The sequence below is a fragment of the Macrobrachium nipponense genome, chromosome 12 (assembly GCF_015104395.2).
Source record: "Macrobrachium nipponense isolate FS-2020 chromosome 12, ASM1510439v2, whole genome shotgun sequence".
Classification (NCBI taxonomy): Eukaryota; Metazoa; Arthropoda; class Malacostraca; order Decapoda; family Palaemonidae; genus Macrobrachium; species Macrobrachium nipponense.
This window is the reverse complement of record NC_087205.1, coordinates 17,839,026-17,859,720: the sequence shown is the minus strand read 5'-3', so window position 1 is coordinate 17,859,720 and position 20,695 is coordinate 17,839,026. Positions and strand designations below refer to the sequence as shown.

The 20,695-nt window shown below is 40.0% G+C and overlaps 1 protein-coding gene across 1 annotated transcript in view; it reads left to right on the top strand.

Annotated features, from left to right (window-relative positions):
* LOC135224749 (collagen alpha chain CG42342-like) overlaps positions 1 to 20,695 on the top strand; it is a 165,165-nt gene that overhangs the window by 77,586 nt on the left and 66,884 nt on the right. Inside the window, exons 11-14 of the mRNA XM_064264075.1 lie at positions 34 to 78; positions 5,517 to 5,610; positions 6,606 to 6,721; positions 9,102 to 9,201. Of these exons, the coding sequence (XP_064120145.1) occupies positions 34 to 78; positions 5,517 to 5,610; positions 6,606 to 6,721; positions 9,102 to 9,201 (355 nt within the window). The remainder of the gene's footprint in view (positions 1 to 33; positions 79 to 5,516; positions 5,611 to 6,605; positions 6,722 to 9,101; positions 9,202 to 20,695) is intronic.

The window sequence follows — 20,695 nt, the reverse complement described above, 5'->3', positions numbered from 1 at the left end:
TCACATCTAATACATCCCGTACCCTCACCCCAGGGTCTTGCTGGGACAAAAGGTGTGGCCGGCCCCCCAGGACCGCCAGTAAGTTCGATTATTACATGCACCATTCGAAACTAATACTGTACAGTAGATGTCTGTAGTTGTCTCACTAAATTTCTGTACATTTATGCTCTGTTCGGCTGTACTAACGAGTAACCAGCTAGTGGTATATATTGTATTACTGTATATTCGTTCTATGAGTAAATCAGTTATTCATAGGAAAAGTGGTAAGATATACATAGCAGTAAGTTTTATCATTGTCATTTGTTATCACAAAATAACATAGCTATTGTCATGCTATAGTATCTTTGGGCCTACATTCTCACAAAGGTATTTTGTGGATCAGCTGATGGTCTGTGATTATCAGTTGAGGTTCTACATTTGTAATTGTGACCACGGGAATAGTAATGTGCATCTGTTTTGCAAAATGGAATAAGTGTGCAATAATTATCTGCGGACTACTGAGATTTATGACATTACTGAATTATTGTCTTGAAAATTTTCAGATTTCTATCATGGTTAGAGTGCATGACTAAGTAAAGAGTCAAGATTTCTTATCCCAACTTTCCCCCTCTAAACTAGAGGCTGTAAGTTCTAATGTGTATGATCACTGAAAACTTGTACCACCAATTATCAGAATTGCATGGGAAAGTTTTAAATTGTCAGATTTTTCATCTTAATTCCGGAGTTTTACCCAAATAAACTAGAAAAGGGAAATTAACTAAATAGTAAAGAATATAATTTCATGGATTAAGCATTCAATTATTTTAAGTGCATTATGGAATTTTGAATCAGCAGTTTTTACATCTATTTTCCATACATGTAGAAGTCATTCAGTGTTTCTAATCAAAAACATTTTATGGCAATTGATTTACTGGCGTTTTATACCTTGCAAAATAATTAATAAATTGCTTATGACTCACTCCATAATAAATACAATCATGTATTAGATTTAGTAATTAAATTAAAAGTTGTTTCACATGAAATACTGACTAGGAGATTCACATAAACCGTGCATCTGATGTCTAGGCCAGTCCCTTACGACGCTCCTGATTGGCTGTTGATAAGCCAATCACAGAGTTGGAAACTCTCAGTCTCTCTCGAGAGTTCACATAGGCAGGATGTATATTCCACCTCTCCTGAGGGATACTTTTCAAAGACGACACGTCTTTCAAAAGAACAGGTGGAACATACATCCTACCTATGTGAGCTCTCGAGAGAGACTGAGAGTTTCCAGCCCTGTGAGCCAATCAGGAGCGTCCAAAGGGATTGGCCTAGACATCAGATGCACGATTGATGTGACTCTACTATAGTATGTTTTTCAAAAAGGAGCACATGTATAAGTAGTAAATTGTACTATTATTCAAAACATTCCGTGAGATGATTTAATCCATCTTGCACCAGGATTAATAGGAGAAAAAGCACAGAAAAAGGATAGGAGTCACTACAACACAAGCAGTCCAATTAGAAACACTGTACAGTATTATTGCATGCTCTGAACCAGAATAGAACTGAATTTTTATTAGACTAATTTGTATCCAAACATCATGTCTAAAGCCAAGGTATTTGTCTTTTGGAGAACCGTGTTAGAGGCATAGCATATAATAATTCCCCTTCTTGATCAATTTGATTTATTTTGCACGGTTAAATGAAAGCCTTTTACTTTGTGCACCACGAAAATTTCCCTTAAAATATCTTTTAAGATTCTTTGCAAACAATAACCTTGCATATGCCTTCAGATAATGTAGAAAGACATATCTGTTGATCAATTGAAAATTCATTCACAATACAGTATTTACATCCGACACAGAAGTCCTTTTCTCTGATGCCCCCAGTGCCTTAGTATACCACATCCACATAATGTAGCTTTATTTCTTAGAGCCATGTGAAGGTCGAAGATTAAAATTTCCAATGCTACGTTATGGGAGAATAGTTACTGATGGCAAATGAGAGGAAAAATTTTTAATTTGAATTTAATTGTATTAAAATTTGAATTTGAATTTAATTGTATTCTTATTATCACAGTAGGTATAACTAAGCATTTGTAACTGACATTTCAAAGCCAGGTAAGTCTCATAGCTTCTTGGAACTTGTACAAAAGAAATGTTGATCACTAGATACAAGTAGAAACTTTGAACGAATAAAGATTGTCATTTTATTTTAGAAGGACAAGGGTGTGGAATAGGAAGGAAGAAAGTTATTCAACTGTGATGACATGAAATCTTAGACTGAGAACGTGGATCGGACTATACATTTTACGTAAAGTGGTAGACTTGCGAATGACATTTCATCAGTGTAAAACTCTTGTTTGTCTGTTGTTACTAATTTTATATGAGACTGTTCAGAATGTATCCTTCTTGATTTATTTGGATTGTGGTGATTAAAATTAGAACATGGAAGTGAGTGACTGACATTAAAATAAGGCAAGAGACACATACTAACAGTACTACTCTAGTTAGTTGTATTGTCCCATGATATTGATGTAGTAGATACTAACTTGCCATAGTGGATAACACTGAAAATGCTACGACATGTAATTTGTAAGGTGATCTGTAGCCTTGTCTGTTGATAATGACAGTTTATAATACTGTGATGTCTACATCTGCGCTGGTTCCAAACTACTTCTATTCTATGAAGTGGGTCTTAGTTAGCGTTTCTTTTTCCCAAAGATTCTAAAGGTTCTGCTGTTGATGAAAGAGTCGAAGCTTATATTGGAATACCTTGGAATAATAATTTGTACTAAATTTCATTAAAATATTGCTTCGCAGATTGTTACGGACAAAGAAAAACAGTCGTTTTCATTCCAATTCTTCCTGTGGTTGACTGTCTCCACGAAGTGATGACTTAAGTTTCTTTTTCTGCTGCTCCATTGTAGTGTTTTTAATGTATTACATTGTTAATTGATTTCCTCAATTAATAATGAAATACATGCTGGGATATTAATTATTTATGTCACTTACAATAGGGTAATAACTTGTTTTTGTAATTTATAACTAATCTCTTGTACTGATGCTAGTGTATTGGTATTTAATCCTTCTTTATTGCTCAGCCTTTAAAGATTGGTGTGCAGTTGTATGACCTTTTGCCATACTAGGATGCATGTAATACTGGTGAAAGTTCACAGCAGTGTATTAGCCATAATGGTGCACTCCGTTTGCGATTGAAATGCAGGTATACACAATCACAAGCATTGTTGTAAATGAAATTCTTAGTGGTGGATCTGAAGAACTTTCAGTATGTGCTAAATTCACATCAAACCTTATTCCCATGAAAACATGGGGGTCTTGTATGTGTAATGGGCGTTGTTTTTATATACTGTTTTGAGTGACTGGGGTAACTAGTGCCCTTGAGAAGGTATGATGTCACAATTCTTTGTAAATTACAGTTATTGGTATACCATGAACTTGTGTCAAAGTTACAGGTCTTTAGTTCACACACATTGAGAATGATAATGATTAACGTTGTTATTCTTTCCTTAATTGAGAAGCAATTGTTGTAATATAATGAACTACAGTATTTCACAAGGTTTTGTTGAGCTTCAGAGGTTAACTGTATGATTTTTGTATTCATTTTTAAACTTGGGGATAAGAAGGTTTGTTAATTAGTACATTAATTCAGCTTCACAAACAAGTTACAACTCAGGAAAACGAAGTTACATTAAAAGTGGTGTAGGAGTCAGTCAGGCCCTTTGCAGTCAGCAGCACCATTTCTATATTTCTATTAGCATATTTACCTCATTTGTAAGTCACAAGTATTCCGTTACCAGAATATAGACATCAGAGAAGGAAACAGAACTCGGTAAATTAGAAGATATTATTATTTGGTAGAAAATTGTCAGCTAAGCAACATCACATAGATACACAAAACAAAGAGGTTAGGAACGTTTGGGGTCAAGTGAGTTTTATTGCAGGAATATTGGTGACCTCACAGATATACTAGTAGTAGTAGTTGCAGTAATAATAAGGGAGTTGATCAGACCTCAGAATGAAAGCACCATTGTCATCTTATTGGGATAGTTTTCAAAGTGGACATATTTGTGTGTAGCTGGGTACTGTAAAGTAAGATGGAGGTTTCGTGAATTATTTTGGCTAATTTTGGGAGATTCTCTAGAACGTTGCCCAGAATGCAATATACTTCAAATAAGGTTCAGGAATATTGTTATTTTTGATATCCAGAATTAGACATGCAAACAACGCATGTGTGAATCAGCCTTTGCTCCAAAGTACTAACGTAGTATGTTCCTGAAACAGAAATCAGCACAGCTTTAGAATATGACTGAAACTTACAAGGAGAAACCTTCAGCACACTAGAATCATACAACATGAAGTTTTTTTTTTTTTTTTTTTTTTTTTCATTAAAAGTTTCTGTGAGATTTTTAATATTTGAGCCTCTTATTTTGTATGTGAAGTGATTTAGTGTTTGAACTTTTGATAAGGAGAATTTTTGGTTATTAGGTACTTTATGTAATTTCTGTGCAGGTAAAGCGGAATTCAAAATTAACAACTCATCATCTATAATAGGAGGTCATCATCACCTGCCGTCGTGGAAATCCTACGTCCATTATTTCAGTGGACAAGTGTGGATGTGAGGATAGATAATGTAAACTCTTATTAAAAAATGATTGAATGTCCTATGTCTTTACAATCTTAGTCATTATTCACTGGAATTTTAAAGGAATTCGGTACTGTATTGCAAATTTCATCAAGTGAATGCCTTTGTGGTGGACGGCAGGGGTACCAGGAATTCTCAAACTAAACGTATTCCTAGAAAGAGGAGTAAATGTATATATCTTACTTTATTTTAAATATATGTATTTTGTAATGGTGACATCTTCAAGAAGATCATATCTTTTATCTTCCATCATGTATTCATTTCGTTTTATTATTTCTCTTATATATATAACCATGTAGGTTTTATTGTTGTACTCTTAACAGAACTGCATAAATGCATTACAGTATTCTATCATCTTCTGAAGTTCTTCCATCACAGATAACAGTATAAATACGTTTTATCGGTAGCTTTCTTCCCCGTATTTAAGAAGGTATTATTATCCATATACTTTAACTCCATTTGTTTTCTTATTGGAACCAGGATGGTATTGCATGCACACAAATACAGTTAAACTTTTCATACCATTTGGAATACAGTTCTACTTTAGTGAAAACTCTTCATGACATGCAGCAGTTCCTTACCAACATCTCATTAAGGACTCACTTTCCCAGAGGTATCCCCTTGAGAGAATTGTTGTCATCAGGCCTGTCAGTACTCAGTCTCAAAGTTTACTCTTTGCAACAACTCGCTGCAATCCCACTGTAGACATTTTCCTTAATCTGACCTCTTGTACTTTAAATTTGAAACCCTAACTAAGCTGCACCAACAAGTACACTGTACCCAAGTTTTTTTCTCTTTTTTTTTCTTTTTTTTCTTTTTTTGTACACAATATGCCTGACTGACCCAGGTGGCTCATACTCCTCCCTCAGGGTGATAAGGGTCAAAAAGGTGAACGTGGCATCACTACTGTCAACGGAAAGGAAATTCCTGCAGGCATTCTTGAAGGTCCGCCAGGACAGCCAGGCAAGTTTTCTTTATTTGATTTCATTTTTGGTTTGTTTTCTTTGGCTTCTATGAGTTCATTTTTTTAAACCTACAAAACTGTAATTTTGATCCTTTTAGTTTTGAAAATGCAAGGTTAGAAACAGTGTGCACAGTGTACGGAAAACTTATATTGTATCGTGTAACATTTAGAGATTTCAGATTTTAACGCTAAAATTAGTGGCTCTGCATATTTCACGAATGTTACTTGAATTTGATGTAGATGACATTTAAATGTTAAAATTTTTTTCAGAAGTACAGTTATAAGAGAAATTTTCCGTGCTATTGATAGTAGTGTAAGTCTCCTCCTTGGCAGTTTCACTGTCAGTGATGACCCGATGTAGAAGCTAAAATATTGCACAAAGTTTAAAACTGTATTTGGTTAGGAGACCTATTATTTTGATGGCAAGAAGTCTAGAATGAGCAAATAGTGCATGTATTATATCCAGCTATGTAACATGTGATAACTTCAAGAATGTCAAAGCACAGTGGTGCCTTACCCAAAAGGTGCTATAATATAGAGTTTGTAACTAAGAATACATATATTTTTGGCTTAGGTATTTTTCCTGTAAACTTCAGCTCTCTATGTTTTAATGAATCTGTCCGATAAAAATTGTCATTTATAATCTAGATATAATCTTATTGGAAACTACTTTTTGAATTGTGTAAAATCCATTGGCACTGGTAACTGATGTAGCATTTCAAGAGTATATTATCGTCCTTTTTCCCCACTTGTATGTAATTTTGACATTCAGTTTTTTATGTAATAGGATACTTTTGAATCACATACTGTATTACCTTTGGCAAACAGCTCATTATAACAAAATTTATGACCAATCCCAATCTGAATAAAGAAAAGGAAAAACTGGAACCCTCCATGGAAATCATTGTAAGAATGAAATTAGTCAAAAAAAATTCCCTTTATATAATTGAGATAATAATGATAGAAATTAATTTTTTGAATGGCTCCTTAACAGGTCCTCCAGGGCCTCCTGGTCCAGTAGGAGAAAAGGGGATAGAGGGTCCTGTGGGACCTCCAGGGGTGGATGGGATCAAGGGCCCACGAGGTCCTCGGGGAAAGAGGGGGAAAAGGGTATGTACAGACATAGATGCTCATTGAACTAATAGTATGTAACAAGGTTTGCGACGAAGTCTTCCCATCTTAGTGGAAATTGAGTGGTTGTTGTGGAAATCTTTTCGAGGTTTAAGGTCACATTTGATCTCTCATTAATGTTACTCAAATCATTTCTGTTTCTTTTGCCAAAAGAGAAGCCTTTCATTATAGTTTTATATTGTGAAAATTATAATCCTCCGTGTGACATTACTTCCTTCATGAAGTTATAAGAGGTTTCCACTGAAAAACTCCAAGCATTCCTTGTTCCATACTTTGTACTGTAGGTAATTTAGTATTTTTAGAAGTGGAGCATTCAGTATTCAGCTGTCAGTTGAATTGGCTTCATTCATTCTCAAGTAAGTCCCTAATTTGTGTGGACATCATTTTGTGATGAACTGAGTATCTCACTTCATTCATATGCAAGGCTGGTGCTCCACTTCTGTGAATTAATGCTGAAGTCAAATCTTCAAAATATCACTAATATGTTTAAAAGTTCTCATGGTAAATGCCTTTTGCCTTAGTGTAAATGTACTTTAAACTTGAATAAAAATTCTAACTAATATTGTCAGTGATGTCCTATAGCTCATTAACTGTAGCACAACTTAACAATAGTAAATGAACCAGGTTTATTATAGTGATGATGTTTACCAAGTCATGTGTTAACTTGGTAATAATGGAAGACTAACTTTGTCAGATATAGTTGTTAACCATAGAAAATAGATTAGGGTTAATGTATCTGTAGCTACTAATATATTATGATACTAACATGTGTTTTACACTAAAGAAAGTATTTGTAATCAGAGGGTACTTAGAATGATTAAGTCAGTTTCATATGCTGTATATACCTCCAACCATTATGAAAGGCTTTTTTTGTGACCATGTTACTTTCCAACAGTACCATTTTTAATAATGTGTATTCTCCTAAAGCAAGTCTCCTGATGCTACTCCGAAAATTGATTTCGTTTCAACTTGCAAATTGCTGTAGCTATGTACAGTTACAGTTTATCGAAATCCCCTTTTCCTTTACCTTACGCACTTGTAATTCCTCTTCTATTTGATGTTGTTAGTAACACTGACCAACCCCAATGTTTTGATTTTCAAGTATACTGCAACTGGCTTAATTTTGTGCATGATAAAATTAGTGTCTTGCAAAAATGCATGATATTAGTGGCATACCACTCAATAAATCATGATTTAATTTCAGATTCACCTGGCTTTTCATTTTTCTTGTTTTGTTTTATCTTGTGGCCATGTGTTTTGTTGCAGGTCAATTTGGACATTGTTTGATTTTTTTTTTCATTTTTTATGGGTTTGGTTGGTTGTGGTTTTCAACTATTTTTTGTTTTTGGTGTGATAGTTTTCTTTTGTGGTGGTGGCTACTAACTGGAGTTGGGTTCCTTATTTCCTTGTTAAGTTCGAATGTTATTGGTCAGCTGTGGTGTTGGTGTTTGTCCTCCTGTCTCCACCTCTTCCAGTCGATTGACCAAGGTCATTCGGCCTTGTGTGACGTCACTAACCCCCCCCTACACCTCATATGGTGTGACTAACCCCCCCTGTTCGTCCTATGTTCTTTGTAAGTATAACTGTGTTTGTGTAGATGTGGGAAGTTTGATGGGAAACAAATTCCAGTTTCAATTTTTCTCTTTTTTAAATTTAAGAATGCTTTCATGTGTTATATACAAATTTTTTTATTAACCTTAAAAACTTATTAATGGCACCGGACTTATTGTGTAGTTTGATGCCATTACAGTGATTTCATTGTCCACATTTTCTCCTTTCCAGTAGGGTACATCAGCAAGTTGCTAATGGAACTTTGTTTCCCTAATTGCCCATGTGAACTATGTTGTTTTGTTTTAACCCAAATGCTGTAGCTACTAACCATGAGTACAGTTAACTATGTCATAAAATTTTCTTTATACCTGCAAAGTTCTAAAATTTTCTTTTAAACTTTATTGTTACAGTAAGCCTATGTATGCATAAATAATTTATTACTTTTATGTTTGGGTTTTAAATGCTTTCATTATTTTGCACTGCTAAATTTTTTGTTGTTGTATGAGTGCTTTCATTTGTTACACTTTTTTTGTTTTTATTCCCAAGTATCTTTCACTAGCAAAAGAGATTTTATTACCAGATATTATTAGATACATAGATTTTTATTTTGCCTGTAACTAATTTCAGTAGTTTTGATTCTTTTGTTTTACAATATTGTTTATGCTCTGAAAGCTTCATCAACTGTCAAATCATACTTATACTGAATTTGAAAAATCATAGACCCTACAATACACATGAGATTACAATAATTTTTCCATAATGGAGTGTTTTACAGCTCTTGATATATTCTTGATTAATGACACGACAGGGCCGCCGAGGTATACCAGGTACAGCAGCAAATCGAGGTCTACCTGGCCCCCGCGGCCCCAAGGGGGAACCAGGTCGCATCGGCGAGAGAGGAGAAAAAGGTACTTCATAAATCGTTCCCAGTTACATACAAATGTTGTGTTTATGTCAAGAAAAATTCACTTCTAGTTTGTTATCCCCCATCGTTATATCAAATATTTAATTAGATTGTGGGAAAATAGCAACATGTAGAGTATAGTTATCATTGGAAATGTAGGTTTCCCGTTGGATGAGGATTTTTCGCACTCGGCTACCAGTCTGGTGGTCTGAAGTTCGATTCTCGGCTCGGCCAACGCGGACAGCATCAGAGGAATTTATTTCTGGTGACAGAAATTCATTTCTCGATATAATGTGGTTCGGATCCAATATTAAGCTGTAGGTCCCGTTGCTAGGTGACCATTCGGTTCTTAGTCACTTAAAAATAATCCTTCGGGCCAGCCCTAGGAGAGCTGTTAATCAGCTCAATGGTCTGGTTAAACTAAGATATACTTAACTTTTCGAAATGCAGATTAAAAAAACCTGATGTAGAAGAAAAGTGTTTAGGTATCAAAAGGTTTGGCACAGACTGGTTCAGAACCATGTTGTGATATTACAGCAAACCTGTCAAATTTCAATGATATGCAGTTTTATTGGTTTGGGAAGGTCAAATTGTATTTTTCAGATTACCTTTCCATCATAAAATGTGTAATTCCTTATTGCTGTTTGATAAATGGTACACAGAAAATACAGTTTCTTTGGTAGTTGAATAATTATAAAGCAGTTTCTTGCTTTTCTGTTTTTAAGGCCAAAAAAGGGATTTTGACGTAGGAAAAATCTATTTCTGGGCGAGGAAGCCGTGTCGCCCAGTGAAATGTGTCCCCTTTAGCACTATTTCTAGTAAAATATTGCTATGATACCAGAGAACTGCTAAATTGGACATGTCAGAAGTCTCTGACTCGCTCACCTAAATAAAAGGTGTCGGTATAGAACTGGGGCGAGTGTTAAACACTACCACAGCAACCCCTCCAATTAGCCTTTTCCTCATCAAAAGACCGTGAAAACGGGGAGCCGACCTATAGGTCACACCCAGCTACCCTGTTGAAGGGGACTGCAGCGTCATACTTATCGATAGCAAAGAAGCTTGGTGCACAGCAAGGGGGGGAAAAAAGGAAAAAAAGGGGGGATTTCACTGGGCGACACGGCTTCCTCGCCCAGAAATAGATTTTTCCTACGTCAAAATCCCTTTTCTGGGCTCAGCCGTGTCGCTCCGTGTTGAAATGTACCAGAGAAACACCAAGCTATACTATCCTGAAAGGAAAAATCATATTAATGAAATCAAAGGAAATAATAAAATAGTTTAGAATTGGAAAAAATACAATTTATTTACAAAATATACTATATAGCCAAAACATGTGGCAACATTTGCAACAAGTCACATACATAATAAAATAATTACAGATAATTTGTATGTACGTAAAACTATACACGATTATACACTTATTCTAATAGCTAAGGCATTTGCTGAGGTAGGTAAAATGTTAATGAGGCTGGCATAATTGAAAAGATTCATATGACACAAGGACGGTACTATAATGATGTAGCAGTAGGAGACACTGGCCTTCCTGCAGCTATTGCATGATATTTAAGATCCTCTAAAGACTTAAGGTAGTGCTTTTTGAAAACCAAGGGTGACTTCCAACCAGTATACTTCTTCAGATCATCAAAGTCCATATATTTGAAGAAGTTAACAGAAGTTGCTATTGCCCGAATGTCATGCACCTTGGGGAATGACCCTGGCTGGCTTTCTTGAATAAAAATATAAAATCTGCTGGCCTAATGCATTTTAGAGATAGTGTACCACCATCTTTTCTAATGAAAAGGGGGCCTTCGGAATAGGTAGACGTCCTAGATAAATAGTCCTTAAGAGTTTTAACAGGACATAACGATGGATCCTGCGGAAGCGGGACAATCTTCCATGGAGACCACCTCATCAAGGGGTCTTCATTCTTAGCTAGAAATTGCTTATTTGGCGAAAGCAACACGTCCCCCGAGGAAAGGAACTCAATATGCGCTTCATCTCTAGATAAAGATGACAGCTCTGATATTCTGGCACCTGAAGCTAGACTCAATAAGAACAGAGTTTTACGCAAAATGGTTTGGTAATCACATTTGAAGTTGTCTGTTTCCGAGGCTAACCTAAGAACGTCATTAAGAAACCATGACACTGACGACGGTCTGTGAATGGGCCGTAGACGTGCACATGCCCTTGGGATAGAGGTGAAATAAGACTCGGTTAGATTGATACCAAACCCGAGAAGAAAAATCTTTTTCAGAGCTGACTTAGTGGTTGTTATTGTTGCAGCTGCCAAGCCTTGTTCAAACAAAGACCTGAAGAAGGTTATGGCCACGTTCAATGTCATTACTTTGATATTTGATTCTCTGAGGAACGAAGACAATTTCTTAACTGCTGAGTCATACTGGCGAAGCGTAGACTCTCTCTTGTCTGACTCCAAGAACAACATGTTCTGTGGATCAATGTCGCCTACTCTCTTACCTGCAAACTTCATGAAATCCATAAAGTTAGGGTTTTGTGAAGACCTGAGGAATCGAACACAGTCCTCGTTTGAACTTGTTGCGATAGTCTCAAGTCCGGGAGAGGGTGAGGGCGAAGACCTAGTTCCAGGAGAAGGGGAAACCAGTTGCTCTTGGGCCAGTGAGGGGCTATGAGAGCCACCTGACCTTCGAAGGATCTCAACTTGTGCAGCACCTTCAGGAGAAGGTTCACTGGAGGGAATAAATAGATCTTCGTCCACTGGTTCCAATCTATGCTCAGGGCGTCCGTAGCGTATGCCAGAGGGTCCAGATTGGGGGCTACGTAACAAGGCAGCTTGTGGTTTGCCTCTGTGGCAAACAGATCTACTTCTAGACCTGGTACTCTTTGGCAAACCCTCTCGAAGGATTCTTGGTCCAGCGACCATTCTGATTCCAGAGGGACTGACCGAGACAGGGCGTCTGCCACTACATTGTGGACTCCTGCCAGGTGAGTAGCCGACAGATGCCAGGTGTTCTTGGCTGCTAGAGAAAAGATTGCTATCATCACGTGGTTCACATGACTTGACTTTGAACCACCTCTGTTTATACAGTGTACTACTACTGCACTGTCGAGGACCAACCTGATATGAGTCTTCTTTGGAGGACGGAGCTTTTTTTAAAGTCAGAAACACTGCCATAGCTTCCAGAATGTTGATGTGAAGTGTTTGGAAGTGAGGTGACCAAGTTCCCTGAACCTTCTCGTGCTGTGAATAACCTCCCCAACCTGTCAGCGATGCGTCCGTATGCACCACTAGGGATGGGGGAGAAAACTGCAATGGTAACTCCTTGGCTAGGTTGGCGGCCTTTGTCCATGGGCGCAGGCGTTTTCTAAGACTCAGAGGTATCCGGGCGAACTTGTCCCGACACTTGGCATTTGCCTTCGAACGCCAAACTCGATTGATGTCCTTGAGCTTGGCTTTCAACAGAACGTCCGTGACTGAGGCAAACTGGAGCGAGCCTAGGATCCTCTCCTGATTCCTTCTCGAAGTCTCTTTGCACTTTAAGAATTGTCTTGTTGCCTTGGCAATCTCCTTTCTCTTTCCTGCTGGAATGGAAAGAGTGTGAGAATCCAAGTCCCAATGAATCCCTAGCCACTGGAACTTGGACTCCGGAGTCAACCGGGACTTGGTCCTGTTGATCTTGAACCCTAAATATTCCAGGAAAGACATGACCTTGTCCGTGGCTTTCATACATTTGCCTTTGTCCATCTCCCAGATTAGCCAATCGTCTAGGTACGCCACCACCAATATACCCTGGGATCTTAGCTCCTGCACCACTGCCTCCGCCAGTTTCGTGAAAACCCTTGGTGCTATATTTAGCCCGAAGGGCATTACTTTGAAGGAGTAGGCTTCTTTCCCTAGTTTGAAGCCGAGGAATGGTCGGAAGTGCCGAGCTATAGGGACATGATAGTAGGCGTCTGTAAGATCTATAGAGGTGGTGACGGCCCCACGGGGAAGTAAGGTCCGCACCTGAGAGATGGTCAGCATTTTGAACTTGTCGCAACGAATGTACAAGTTTAGACGGGACAAGTCTAAGATCACCCTTCTTGTCGGTCCCTTTCTTTGGGACGCTGAATAGACGACCCTGAAATTTCAAGTTCTTCGTCCTGGAGATTGCTCCCTTCTGGAGAAGGTCCTTGGAGTAATCCATCAATTCCTGCGTTGGTTCCTGATAGAAGGTGATGGGTGGAGGAGGACCTTTGATCCAACTCCAGCCTAGGCCTCTGGATACTATGCTTTTTGCCCAACTGCTGAACCCCCAACGATGACGAAAGAGGTACAGCCTGCCTCCTACCTAAGAAACTTCATTGAGATGATGAAGGCCGGGATCCTCTGCCTGACCTTGCACCTCTAGTTCGCCCTTGGGCTCTGGCTCCTCCGCGCTGGCGAAAGGATCCTCTAGCCCTGCCACCCCTAGCAACTCTGGTAAAGGGGTGAAATGCCCGACTCTCATAGACCGGGTTAAAAGCGGGCGACACTGAATACTGTGAGGAGACCTGTTGGTTAGACGGCGGCGAAAGGAAGACAAATTGATGCTGTTGCTGAGGCTGAGCCTTAGAAGTCGAAGGCTGGGATACCTGTTGAATTGGAACAGCTTGTAGCACAGGATGCTGTTGCGGGACTTGGAAAGGTTGGAACTTCCTTTGCCTCTTCCTAGCCCTAAAACTGGAGGAAGAAGACTCTGATTTCCTTTTGAAAGGGATTCCCCAACGCAACCTGATGCTTTGGTTAAGACGTGATGCCTCGCTCTGAACCTCGGTTACTGCTGAAGCTGGGAAGAGATCTGCACCCCAGATTGAGGAAGCTAGAAGCTTGTTGGGTTCGTGCCTGATCGTAGCCTCAGATAGAACATGCTTCCTGCAATTTCTCCTAGCAATCGCAAAGTCGTACAAGTCACATTGCATGCTTAAAAGTAACGACTTCGCAATGACCTTAAACAGCAGCTCCTGAGCGTACTCCCGAGCCGCCGTCTCTGTCATCACTAGGGAGTTAAGAGACCTTGCGAGACGTGTCTTAGCGTCAAATTCGGCTTGGATCAATGCGTCTGACAGCCTAGGAAGGCGTTCACTAAACAAGGTGATTGCACAATCTGGCTTCAGCTTGCCTACCGAGAACGTAGCTGGCAAATCCTCCCACAAATCCTCCCTACCTGGGAGTAGTAAAGATGTGGGATCTGTCTCCCTAAGCTGGGGCATGGGCTCTTAAGTGTAATGAGCTTACCCAAAATTTGGTTTTAAGGTTGTGGTTTCAATTAAACCAGTTTTCTCATTTTGTGTCTTGACCCTGTTGTATATATCCGTGCAAAATTGCATAGCTGTTTATGTTTACACGAAGGCAATTAGTTTTAGTGTTTATTGAAAAATGTATAAATGAATTACAAAATTTAGTGAAAATCTTTCCCCACAAACCTTTCCGTATGCAATTGCTTCATTGTCTTATTACCACAAATAATTTGATCAGGGTTAATACCCAGAACCCTTTTTGTATTTCAAGTGAACTGTGTATGCATATTTTGAGCCTATTCCATTCTTAATTTATTGCACTGTGTCTTTACGTCTACATTACTCTAAGTGGCCTCATGAGATACGGTAAATAAAATCTCAAAAATTCATATTTCTTAAACTGCAACCATTGTCCCGAATCGATTTTGCTTTGCAGGTCTGTAGGGATATTTCTATGCTGCGAAACAGGTGTATACTGGAAAACTATTATTTGTTCCTACGCAATATACAAACCGTCGGTCTTTGCATAAGGAATATGCTTTAGCGCAGCTGGAAACGGCCGTTAAACAAGGTGGTTAACTACCGTCTGACTGGTGGGGCCCCCACCCACCCAGACGGTGTAAACATTAAACATTCCCTGGCCGAGCTGTCGCTCGCTTTCGAATTTCGGCCGCTGAGTAATGAAGACTGAAGAGCTGTTTCTCTCCTCTCTGCCCTGCTTTCCTCCTCGCTTTGTTTCCGTCAAATATCCTGGTGGGGTTGTTCTGTGTTTATTGTGTATATCTGTTATGATTATGTGTATAAAAGTGATATGCAAACCTAGCGTGTCTGCGCTTCCCCAGTACTGCCTTAGATGACGCTACGACCGGCAGATCAGGTTCCGTTCTGACTCCGGTATCCGTGTTGCTCGTAGACATTCGGATTCATTCCAGTTTGCCAAAGCCTAGTAGAGCATCATAGGTATAGATAGAGGAAAGATTGGACAGCTTATAGTAACCAAACCAGTTTGTGATGTTCACCGTCTGGCTCCATCGCTATGCGATGATTCTTATGTATACAATGGCGCAACCCATACAATCTAATGGGAAACCTTGTACTTCATGCTGATGGTGGACTTGAAGGATGTGTATTTCTAGATACCCATCCACAAATCCTACCGCAAGTACCTCCACTTTGTCCTCACAGAGATGGTCTACCAATTTAGAACACTCTGTTTTGGACTCTCGACTGCTCCCCAGGTGTTCACGAGTGTTTAACCTGGTCTCAGCTTGGGCGCATTCGCACAGGATACGTCTTTTGAGGTATCTCAATGATTGGCTGGTCCTAGTGAACTCCCGTTCGCAGTTTTTACAGGACAGGAATTGACTCCTCTAGTTTTACTTTAATCTGAAGACCCGGATAATTTGCGAGAAGTCCAATTTCGAGCTCAAGCAGAGGACGTGGTACCTGTGCATGCTGATAGACAAGAGTTCCCCTTGAACTCTAATACCAGCATGTTCAGGTAAGCAGTGAGGCAGTTCCTGTCTTGACAGGAACAGCCTGCTCGGCTGTGGCTCATCGTGATACATCGCCTGTCATCCCTGAAGAGTGGGATGCATCAGCCGAGGAGGAGACGCACACCGAGAGCAGTTCCAGACTGCAGAGGTGTGAGAACTTCACGACAAACAGCTTCACATCAACGTCCTTGCGGTATACTACGCACAAACAATATCAGAGAATACTTATAGTTAATAATATACTATAGTAGAATACTGATGATACATGTGTAGCTAGATACCTAGGATGACTGCAGAAAGTATGTAGATAGTAGTAAGTATGTAGATAGTAATGTCCTTTGTCGGTCTTATATAATCACAGTAAGTCCTATTGTCTTAATAGGATAATATAGAATAGCATTACAAGTATGCATGCTTAATAGTCTGGAGTCTGGAAAGTAACAGTAGTTAAGGATATCATAGTTAGTGGTCTCTTAGAAAGCGTTGTTTCTAGGTAGTTGGCGCCTTGCTGGTAGTTTCATCTTCTAAATTTGTCTCAGTTGAGGCATTAAATCATCTTAGTTTTTATAATGGGAAAGATGATAGAGTAAGATGGAAAAATCATGATACTGCAGTCCTGAAACTCAAGGCGGCCTTCCTGGTTCTCCAAGAGTTTCAGGAACGTGTGATAGGACACTGGCATTGATGATCGACACTACAGTAGTGACACACGTCAACAAGCGAGAGATATACCTCTCTTGAGCTTCATCTTGACAGTGCAGGTAATCGAGTGGGCAACAGCACACTCGATAGAGTGGTCAACCAGATGCATTCCAGACGAGGAATATAATGGCAGACAAGCTCAGCCGCCAGAATCAGGTGGTAGGGACCGAACGGTCTTTTCACCAAGTCATGGCGGAAAGGTTCTTCAGCCTTTGGGGGCGTCCAGTCATAGACTTGCTCACCACCCGGATCAACAGGAAGCTAAAGACCTTCTCTTCCATAGTTCCAGACCCATAGGCAGCTACAGAGGACGCGTTTCAACATCCATGGCACATCATCGAGGTTTACGCCTCTCCCCTCTTCTTTCCTGATTTGAGCAGGGATCGGCACGCTGATCACCCTGAATCTTTGGAGGACTGAGTGCCTCAGGCCATTTGATTCCTGACCTTCTGGCTCTTCTCCCTGAGACTCCGAGATTCCCCCATGGCAGAACTACTGTGCCAGCCACAGGCCAAACGGTCCTTTGTCTTCCCTGTGTCTTCAATGCTGGGAGATATCCATCATCTCTTGCGAGTAAGACTGTTTCTCACTGAGCAAACAGAGATGGCAGGATGCGTCAGACAGCCCTCTGCAGGATACCAAGGAAAGTGGGCTGTCTTCTGAGATTGGTGTCGTAGACAGGGTATCTCTCCAGTCAGAGCCACTTTACAACAGGTCGTGGATTTCATCCTCTCTCTTCCTTAGAGAAGCTCTCTCCCATCTCGGTTGTAAGAATACAGAGCTGCACTGGCCCTAGTCTTGATATCTCGTCTTCTTCGAGATATCATTATTCTTAGAACTTAAAGAGGTCTTGCCACCCAGGGATCTTATACCTCCTGAGTGGGATGTGAATCTCGTGCTGCAGAGCTTGACTGTGCCCCATTCGACCCCCTTCAAAAGTACTCAGACAGGGATCTGATCCTCGGGACCATCTTTTTGCTTGCCCTGGCATTGACGAAGAGTTGGCAAACAACATAGTCTTTCTTGTGATGTAATAGTGGATGGGGACCAGTTACGCTAGACTTTGTCCTGAACTTCAGACCAAAGAGTCAGAATCCATCGGTTCCTGGTGCCAGATTTGAGTCCTTTACCACCCCCTCCCTGAGCAACTTCATTGATGATGATGGCTTCGAAAGACGACCAGGAAGATGTACTATGTACTCTACTGCTGACAACGACGGTACACTTCGTTCAAAGAATTCATGAAGTCAGGGGCATTGCCCCATTCCCTCACATTCTGTAGAACCTGTCGGTTTGGGATATTACCCACAGGTCCTTGGACTCTTTTCCTTGGGACCAGTGGTGGCTGCTCAACAAGTTGTGTAATTTACCCAGCCCCTTAACTAGCCAGTATTGCATCTCGCCTCATTGTACAGTATGCTTGTGCATGACCTTGGAGTGACTGGCTCCCCTTTCATCTCTTTCATCCTACTCTTTCCCTTCGGATAGAGAGTATAGTGTGGACTGTTACATGCTGACCGAGCAATCGCTGCAGGCAAGACACTCCTTGGAATAATCTATCCATTTTCCTTGATTAGTGAATAGAAGTAATATCTGCCCCTTTCCTTCACAAGTCAGGGAAGAGAGACCTGGACTTGAGACAAAACTCATATAACTTGTATTTGCCCTAATGTCTCTGACATAATGGTTCTTAGCTTTCTCATAAGGGGGACACATATTCTCCCTCTTATGAGTAAACCCAGAAGACTATGATCTTGCAGTTCTTTAACTCCAATCAAAAGTCAATGGCTGGATTCCCTTCCTCGCTCTTACGACCTAGAAGGAAATCTCAGGTAGGCTGAACCTTTACCCACCAATCAGTGAGTCGTCTTATAGTAAAGGACCAAGGGTTTGTATATCGCATAGGAACAAATCACAGTTTTTGAAAGTAAATTGTATTTTTCCTAGCTAAACAAACCCGAGGTCCTTTACACTAACTTCCCACCTCATGCCACCCCTTAATCTGTTACCTGGGCCAAAAGCAAATTGGAATGTTTACATCCAGTCAGAGGGACTTCCAACGACCGGACCGGTAGTTAACTACCTAACCGCCTTGTTAAAGAATTCAGCGGCCGTGTCCAGGCTATGCCTTAAGTAATTCTTATAGTAAAAGACCTCAGGTTTGTATAGCTAGAAAAAATACAATTTACTTTCAGAATTTAGATTTTCTTGGAAAATAAGGAATTTCCAAGGAAAGTATACCACTTTCATACCACACACACACACTCAAGAACACATCAGTTTTCTATAGCTACTTAGTCTACAAATTCAATTTTAACACCATAGTTGAGCTTTGTATATCAAAAGAACTTGTATTTTTCAATCCAATATATCTGCTGTGAAAAATATGTCGCAATTAGTGCGCAGCCTTCCTAGTTTGATCACTGTTTACTCCAAAATCAATTACGTAGAACACATACTATGTATATATTTTGCTCTTTACTACATTAGGGTCTTTAGTCCCAAAAAATCTTGTGTATCACAACAAACACATTAAAATGCATATGTATTGCCCTTTAATACCAGGAACTTTGGTATATATTACCATAAATCACATAGTCCTTTAATCCTTATTACACTTGTGCACTAGGCACTGCTTTACACCATCACTGTTTCGGGCTCTCAACTGCTCCCCAGGTGTTCATGCGAGTATTTCACCCTTGTGTCAGCTTGGCAGCTTGGACCCATTCGCACGGGATAATACGTCTGTTGAGGTATCTCGACAATCGACTAGTCCTGGCAAGCTCTCAATCACAGTTGTTCCTGGACAGGGATCACATACTCAAGTTTTGATGAAACCTGGGAGTTGTGATAAATCTCAAGAAGTCTGGTCTCATTTCTAAGCAGAGGATAAAGTACCTGGGCGTGCTGATAGATATGGCAGCAGCAAGAGTCTTCCCCTCAGACTCGCTTATCTGCAAGTTCAGGAAGACAGCGCAGTTGTTCCTGTCTCGGCAGGAGCAACCACTCGTCAGTGGCAAGCCATTCTCAGTCACCTGTCATTATAAGAGAAATTGGTCCCTCACAGGCAGCTTCACCTTCGTTCCCTTTGGTGGAGAATGAAGGAGTTCTGGTCTCTAGCATGGAACTCCCCGTCCCTTCCTGTTCCTCTCTCAGAGAAAGTGAGACAGGATTTAGCCTGGTAACTTCCTTAGAAAGACTTGACATCTTTGGCATGTGTCTCAACTACTCAACCAAGAAACAGGTGTCCAAGAACACTATCTCTCTAGCTTTGAGACAATCAAATGGGTGTACAGTGAAGCCCCGTATTCGCTGACTCAAGTATTTGCGGATTTCGTTCTCGAACATATATACCCATTATTTGCAGACAATTCACCTATTCACAGTATTTTTCTATGAGTAATATCCACAAATTCCTTTTTTTTTTTTTAGCATAAAATGCACTTTTTGTGATAAAACTAATATAAAAATAGGTATAAACATTTTGAGTGCATTTTTCTTGAGTTTTAACTAGCAAACTACTAGGCAGTTTTATAAGGGTTTCAACTATTCACGGATTCTAGCTATTCCTTGGGGCGTCTGGTACGCATCCCCCACGAATACAGGTGGAACACTGTACCCTGCGTCTGGTGAGAACACCAGTACATTCCAAGCAAGAACTCATGAAGTCAGGGGCATTGGTCTTTCCCTTGGACACTTTTTCTTAGCGTCGTGTGGTGGCTGCTTAACAAGGTGAGATGCTACTTGTCCTAAGAGGACAAGTAGCATCTCACTTAAGATGTTCAGTTGCAAAAGTGTGTGTGTGAGTGACTTGCCTCCCTTCACTTTCTCTTTCACCAACCTTCCTCCCCTTGCAGGCAGAGGGTAGGTTAGCAGGCAGTCACATGCTGGAATTAGTATTGATGCAGGTGAGTTTTACAGTCGTGTATCCTTTCTAGTATCTATATAATATAGATGTATAGCAGCAAGTCCTGTCCTCTCTCTAAGCAAGGGGAAAGAGGGCTTGATACCACCCGATAAGGATGGCCCTAACCAGGACAAAACCAGAATGGCCTAATGCCGTAA